The sequence below is a fragment of the Vigna angularis genome, chromosome 9 (assembly GCF_016808095.1).
Source record: "Vigna angularis cultivar LongXiaoDou No.4 chromosome 9, ASM1680809v1, whole genome shotgun sequence".
Lineage (NCBI taxonomy): Eukaryota > Viridiplantae > Streptophyta > Magnoliopsida > Fabales > Fabaceae > Vigna > Vigna angularis.
This window is the reverse complement of record NC_068978.1, coordinates 7,650,550-7,658,781: the sequence shown is the minus strand read 5'-3', so window position 1 is coordinate 7,658,781 and position 8,232 is coordinate 7,650,550. Positions and strand designations below refer to the sequence as shown.

The 8,232-nt window shown below is 37.1% G+C and overlaps 1 protein-coding gene across 2 annotated transcripts; it reads right to left on the bottom strand.

Moving 5' to 3' along the window:
* Positions 1-3,090: 3,090 nt before the first annotated feature.
* Positions 3,091-6,382, bottom strand: LOC108346292 (uncharacterized protein At1g01500). 2 transcript variants are annotated; one of them, XM_017585332.2, is made up of 2 exons: positions 5,461-6,359; positions 3,091-3,670 (listed from the first exon to the last, which is right to left on the bottom strand). In XM_017585332.2, exons 1-2 carry the CDS (start codon positions 6,130-6,132, stop codon positions 3,440-3,442), a joined length of 903 nt encoding a protein of 300 aa, XP_017440821.1. In that variant the 5' UTR covers positions 6,133-6,359; the 3' UTR covers positions 3,091-3,439. The 2 variants fall into 2 exon arrangements, with proteins under 2 accessions (XP_017440821.1, XP_052724649.1); XM_052868689.1 differs by lacking the exon at positions 3,091-3,670 and adding an exon at positions 3,729-3,858 and having other exon boundaries at positions 5,461-6,382.
* Between the last annotated feature and the right edge of the window lie 1,850 nt (positions 6,383-8,232).

Here is an 8,232-nt window from a genome sequence, read left to right as displayed (position 1 = left end):
TACTCAACTCCTTGTTGGGAGGAGCGGACGCACTAGTACAATAAAGAGATACAACATCGGTTGTTTTTGCCTATAGGCACCGATTCTGGAACCGAAGCATATACGAACGAGGTAAAAAGTCCACTCCTTTTGCCTCGGTTGTGGACCGAAACAAAAATAGTAGGATTTTGCTTCGGTTCTCTTTTAAACCGAGGTAATATCTTGAGAAATTCAATAAAAAAAATGCTATTTACATTCATCATATAAAACAAAGTCCTTCTTTCAGTGCTCTACTTTAGATCTTAAATAAATTAATATAAGATATACTGTAACAATGAAACAATAAAACATCAATATCATATAATCTAAAATTAATATAACATATCCTGTAATCTAAAATTTGTCAAGGTAGTGCAATAATCATCATAATATCAAATGTTGCCAACCTCTTCAAATAGAAGAAACAAGGATAATCTTCTCAGTCAAGACATCAGACAAATCACCAAGACAAATCACTAAGATGCAAAAGATATCCATCACCTAGACTATCACGACTCATCACGAAATGACATTGCCCTATTTCTGTGAAGTACAAATGGCAAGAGTAATGTCACAAAGATGTCCATCAGCTTCCTTACCCACAAGCTTCATCTCCAAAGCTTCATCTCCCTCAACTGTTTTTCTACCTCAATTCCATGACCAACACAAATGTACATAGCAAGGAGCCTTTCATGAACCACTCCATATAGTGATGGGCTGCCATCTTGTATTAGCCAATTGGAGAACCGCACTCCATGGACCAGTAGCAAAACTCTGAAAAAAAATTGAACAATATTTTCAGTGGTGTTGGTAATGCCTACAACCACAAAACGACAACGATCAACCCCAAAACAATTGATAAAGAAAGAACGAACCCGGCCCAGGTGGGTCTCCTCCTGGGGCACGAACCCAAGCCAGAGGTGCGACGGAACGAACTTGTCGAGCTTGGGGAGCGGAGACGGCATGTCCTTGTTGTCGTGATTGATGACAGTGAGAGACGAGAGGAAGGAAGCGGTGCCAGTTCGACGAGGGGGCAGAGCGAGATCGCATTCGGTGGAGGAGAGAGATCGCGTCCGGTGGCGGAGCCAGATCGCGTCTAGATCCTATTCGGTGGTAGAGCGAGATCGCGTCTTGTGGCAGAGCCAAATCGTGTCCAGATCTCGTCCGGTGGCGTTGCAAGATCGCATCTAGATCTCGTCCGGTGGCGTTGCGAGATCGCGTCCAGATCTCGTCCGGTGGCGGAGAAAGATCGCGTCCAAATCGCTTCCCGTGGTGGAGCGAGATCGCGTCCGGTGGCGGTTCTGATTGCTGGTGGGGTTAGGGTTGCGGGGGTGGGAGGCGTGACAGGTTTGGGGGTTGGACAACAACGATGCGACCATGGGCTTTGGGGCAGAGACGGAGGAATAGGCTTCCGCGGGAGCAGGTTGGATGTGCGGCGATAACGGAGCGATGGAAGAAGAACTGCGCGGAGCAGAGAAAGACGAACTGGAGATTAGGGTAGTTCACTTCATGGTTGAAGATAAAAAAATAATACTGATTCGCTTCTTTGTCAAACCCGATGTCTAAAACAATAATACTGACTCGGTTGTTTATCAAACCCGATGTCTATGCTATTTTACTGTCTCTCTCCAATTCAACCGATGTTGTAGGTCAATTTAAAAAAGGATTATGCCTCGTTTTAATAGTTAACCGAGGTAATTTGGCATTTATGCCTCGGTTGAAGGAGAACCGAGGCCTATAAGTTCATTTAAATTGCAAAAATGTCATCGCCTTTACATATACTTCAGTTTTCTGAAAACCGCGATATATTACCCGTCTTCTTTTTCACGTTTTGTAATAGTGACGTAGCCGGAGGAAGAAGACATTGACCGGGAAAGAGAGGTAGGAGAAGGCGGTAGGAAGAAGACATCGTACCCCCTTCCCACGTTTCGGAACTGATTACCACTCTCCCTAACCAAATACATTTCCTTCCACTTTTCTCACGTCTGAAACCAGATATCCTATAAGGGAACCGAATACACCGTTTTTTAAATATGTAAGCAGGAGTGAACCTAATACTTCTATCTTGAAATCGAATACCTCTTTCTTGAAATCGAATACGTCACTCTCTTCCTACCTTCCATACACACGACACCCTTTTCTTACCTTCCATACACTGTTCATGGTCTTTTTTTGGCTCTGAAACACACGTATTCATCTTCAACCCTTTGCCTCTTCATCTCATCAACGTGCACAACTTCTTTCTTCGTCCCCATCTACAACCCTACAGTAATAAGAGCCTGACCATAGAAATGTTGTTCAAATTTTTTATCACGAACCCTTGAAATCGGTTCTCTGTAAGTCCCCTGTCAATAACAAATCAATTATACATGTTTAAGTCATATACGTCAATGGAATTTAATAAATTGATGAAAGACACACGTAACTTTTTATTAAGAATTCCTGCAAATCTCTTCCACATTGCCCGTGACCAAAATTTCAATAATGCGGCAATTCCATCTTCGATCATCTTTTCGTTTCCTTTTAAGCGAACACGAGAGCAGACGCATTAAAGAAAAAAAAAATCCCAAAATGTCTTTTCAGACATAAGTACATGCTCTTATTCCTTTGTTGTCACTAAATACGTGGCACTCGAATGGTACAAGTACTACTGTCACCCAATTCATCCTCAAATCTTTTCAAATCCATCCACTCCCTCTCTCTCAGTTCCTCTCCCCTAAATGAACACACCCCACACCAAACACCTTTTGTCCTTTTATACACTGAGAAAACAACAACACAACATGACAGATCTTGATTGTCGATTAGTTTTGTTTTTCCAAGGAAATTTCGTGGCTTTAAATTTCCACCATAAAAGCATAATGAAACTTATTAGCATTGAAGCAAATCGAAAATAACATTTATTAAAAGTGAAGATAGTTGTGAGAAAATCATTTACCGTGGGAACAGAAACACATACGTGTTTTTATATGTATATATATATATATATATTATACTTATCAAAATTTGTATGAAATGAAATAATATATCTACAAGGCAATAAACAAACAGTAAAATCTGGGTAAATGCTCAAAGTCAAAACCTCTGGCAACCTTATGATGGTCCCTGAACACCAGATCCCCCTCGTACAACACATCCTCAAAGCAGTTGTATTGCATTGCGCTTTTATTGATAGCTATTGTTGTCGGAAGATCAGACAAAATTCACACGAAATACAAATCTGCAAAGCTACGTGGACGTATCTGAGAGTAAGCTACAAAACAAAGAGGAAGCAGAATCTCCACTCTTCTACAAAACTTACACTTCACGCATTTTGCTTGTTCAACTTTTGGATCCTAATGTCCCACGCACCCTTGATTCAGCTCCAATATATTTTCTTCATCTTCTCATTAAACTAGAGTAACAATTTCCTTATTACAGATTAGAAAAATCTCCTCCTGAAGTTCCTGGTTGTTGTTTGGTATGAACGCATGAGCAATCCAACACCAATCCCTATCCCCACGCACATCCCAAGGCCAATTCCAACACCAACTCTAACCCCAGCATTGAACCATGACAGTTGTCCATCCTCACCGGGATACATTTCTTGTGAGTAGAAACCATTCCCCATTTTCTCATCACAATCGTAATCATCAACCTCTGACTCTGTTATCTGCAAGGTACCATCAATGCAAAACAATTTATATTTCAGAAATTACAAGGTTCATGTTAGACTGCAAAGCTAGAACTATACTACCCCTTATCTTGACCATTTGTACTTAAAAGAAAGAAATGCATTTGGAAAGGTGTATCATATAAACTGCATGCAGCAAGTGAGATCCCTGGTGAGTTGATCATCATCTAAAACACAAGAAATTACTGAAATTAAGATTACTATTTCCATATGTTCAATCATAATGGTTCAGGCAATAAGCATAGTTGAAGAGTAGAACCACTTCAACAGACAATACTTGACATGAATTTTAGTTTATCGCTTATCAGTTGTCAGCTTCATACTGATCCATTTATTAATCATACTATTGGACGGTAAGAGAACTATCAAATATGCCTCTACTAAAAACCATCAGAACGACACCTATTTCAAGCTTACTGATTCAGAATGAAATATTTACATGACCCAATTTCAGTGTAGCTGTTTATACTTTCTTTCAGTAGTGTTTAGCATACTTCCGTACTGGTTCCAACTTTCAGCAGTCAAACAATCTCCAAGATTGAACAATACACGATTTTATGGCAGCAGAAAAGTGTTTTAAACTCGTAATGGACGGAAATTAAATCCATATAAGTGCATCAGAATGCTTTCTTGTTTGCATAAGAAAAAATAAGTGTTTTAAACTGGTCATGGACGGAAATTAATAAGGTCTGACTATTATACAGAAAAGCAAAACAAACTTTGGTTCGGAATGATAACAGCACTATCAATTATGGCTCCTATCAGAACCATCAGAGTGCTTTCTTGTTTGTATACAGTTCATCAGTCCTTTACAAAATAACAATGGTCAACCCTTGTCATGCATTTTGACACACCACGTCACATGCACTTGTAAATAATACCTAATAAACTTACCGGAGTAAAACCAAATTTAACATCTATGTTTTCTAGCCCATCTAAATTAACCATTAATTCAATAAGGAAGACACACATTGTAAAGTTAATTTACTTGGCATGACTCAAGCAACGACCTTGACATATCAACCACAAAGTCTTCTACATTTTTGGGCTTAATGAAGAAATTACATATTACAGAACGTCATGACAACAAGTCCATACAAAGAAACTATCACAAACCACCAATCAACCACATCATAAGCTTAAGCTGATTTTGCATCCATCACAAAATGCGCAGTCATACAAACACCTCATGTTCTCGCTATTTCCTTTCATTGAATGCTTAACATCTAACAAATTCCCGTAAAAAACAACTATTAGTCGCTTCGCAGGTTCAATCCCAGAAGCAACAACCGTGTTACCAAACACACGGTCACACAGTTAGCAAAAAATCATTAACTGCTTCTAAGACACAAAGAAAAGCCAAGTTATTTTGAGAAATGACACATCCCACAAAAGAAATCCCCATCCTACTCCTGGAGAACATTTACATCAGTTATTTGTGACTTTACAAAACAAAGCTAAAGTTTAGTTTTAAAGCATCGCTGGATAATCTAAACTGTTAACTATAATCCTCTACACAGTTTTTAAAACTTGGACAATTTGAATAATTTATGATTCAATGACAATAAAGATTTCAAACTACGAATGCATTTTAATCAATTTAATGAAACTAAAACTACTAAAGCTTTTAAAAAGTGAGAGACCTCGGAAGTTTAAACATTAGGACCAATGCTACAAACATGAACTCAACAATCCAATACCATAAACGGTGACATTCACAATTCATAAAAATGATTACAAGTACATAATAATTCATTCAATCCACATACCTGCAACTTCCGGTTGGGAGCAAAACCGTTGACACGGTTCTTTTCCATCATCATCATCATCATTTCTTCATCCTCGGGAATCGCGTCCAGCGTGGCATGTCTCGGCACCCTCCTCCGCGGACTCATCTGAATCGTCTTGTTCAGAATCACCGGCACGCCGGAGCAGCACCCGGCAACGTAGACCTCGATCGACGGCGCAGAAACCCCGAGGCGCGGTCTGAAGAACGCTGAGCAACCCGACCCGACGCACCCGGCCGCCACATGGCAGTCCATGCCCCATCCCGACCCGGACCCGTTTCTCCATTCGGAATCGAGGCGCTCGAGGGAGCCGCAGAGGAAGAGCGCGTCGTTCTCGTAGACCTCGAAGTCAGCGCTGCCGCTGAGGCTGACGGTGTCGGTGGCGACGTAGGTGACCTCGGCGGCATGGCGATCGACGCGGCCGCGGTGGAGATGGATCGTGGCGGGGGAGGAGGCGGGGACGGGGGCGGCGTTGACGACGAGCGAGACAGCGGCGTGGCGTGGCGCGTGGCAGAGCGCAAGGTGGTCTGGGAGCGAGTCGACGAGGCAGGGGGAGATTCTGACATAGAAGAGACGAATTTCGAGGCAGGCAGAATGGGTGAGAGAAGAGAAGGTCTTCAACGGCGTGATCGGTTCTTCCTCTTTCTGATCCATGTAAGAAGTCGATGAATCTGCGAATTGGGATTGGTTTGGTTTGGGAATTCGCTAATGCGTTGAATCAGGCGACGATGATTGTGATGGGAAGAAGAAGAGGAAGGAGGGAAAACGCGGGTGCGGAAAAAAAGGGTTTTAACTGAAAAGACATGAACGAAGAAGAGAAGAGAAGGGTCAAGGGTGTGTTTGGTTTGGAAATATTAAGGTTTGGTTTGGCTTATGTTAAATATACTGAAGGGAGGGAGAAATTATTGGGAAGAGTCAATGAGAAAAAGAAGAAGAAAGATTAGAGAGAGACACGTGTTTGTTTGCCTTATGTCACTCTAGAGCCTCATCTTGCTCACACTCTCTTTCTTTTTCTACTTTCCAACATATAAACACCACTCACTGCAATTTCTCAAGCTATGTTTTTTTATAATAAATTTAATAATATAAATATTTTGTTATTAAGGGTGTGTTCTTTTGGTATGATTTGTGGGAGATGATTTGGGGGAGATGATTTGAATGGATTTGAGGATAATTTTTTAGTTGTTTTTTGAGCGGATTTGTGGGTAATTGAGAGTGGATTTAGAAGTAAAGTTTATGAGAATTAGTGTAGGATTTGATTGATATGACAGATTTACAAAATTAGTTTAATTGGTAAAAACTGAAGATTACCAAAATTCCTTAGTTATTAAAGTAATATAAAATGTTATTTATTAATGTTATATTTAATTATAAAAATGTTTATAAGAAAAAAAATAAAAATTAATTTTTAAAATGTAAAAAAATGATAATTTAGTAAATTGAAATAATAATAATAATAATAACTATTATTAGTAATAACATTATTATTTTTATTATTATTAATATTAATAATAATATTATTATTATTAATTTTATTATTATTATCATCATCGTTATTATTATTATTATAAAGAAAGAGAAAAAATCATTATTATGAATATTATTATTAATATTATTAATTATTATTAATTATTATCATTACTATTATTAATTATTATTAATAATTATTATTATTATTAGTTATTACTTTTGTTTTTTGGTTGAAGATGTAATACATTCACACAGTGGTGATAAAATACATTCACATAATGGTAAGTGCAAGGGACTAAAAAGATATTTGATTATAAATCATCTTAAATCTTCACATAGCACCGATGATTGAAAAAATAGCTGATCTCGCAAATCCTTCCTTTCAATCGCTCGCAATTCTTTTAAAACGAACATAAAATTTTTTTAAATCCGCCATTTCCTTTACTCGTAAATAGTGAATTCATCTCAAGCGAACAGACCATAATAGTATATACCCATACATATATTATTGTAACATCTCTATTCTATATTAATTATTAATTATATTTAAATTCTAATTGAATATTTAATATAAAATAAATATAATTTTTGAAGAATACTTAAAAAAAATACTTTTTTATTAATTTTATTAATGAATTTATATTATATAAGTAGTTTACTATTTTATAAGAAAAATTATAATTTTAAATCAAAATATTTACAATATATATAACATTTTTATTTCTATTTAGATGTTTGTGGTTTGAGAAAAATAAAATCGTAATTGGAACTAGTGTTATTTGATTCCAACTTTGTTAACAACTCAATCAAATTTAAAATTTAAAAAGAGAAAGATTATATTCTTCTATCTCATTATTCATATTTACATTTAGATATATATAATAAGAAATATCATTTTCGCATTTAGAGTAAGAATAACTCTTCTAGAAAATCAATACGTCTTCCTAGGATAATCGATTATCACAAATAAAATCATTTTATAATAGTATAGGATAATTGATTATTATTTGGATAATCGATGTCTTTTAAGTTTTTAACCTAGCTCGAATCTTGGGTTATGAATAATGTGTTTCAAAGTTGTTTAAATGTTACTTAAACTATTAGAGAGCAAGATTATAGTTTGATAAACTCTGAATTTTTAAGAAAGCTTGTGGTTTTGGTGCTTGAAGAAGGAAAAATTGTACTGTTACTTAATGTGTCTAAGTTGTTGGTGCTTTTCTGTTAAGCAAAATCAAGTTGTTCATTATTTTGTGTGTCAAAAGAATATGTTGGTAATCTCTTATC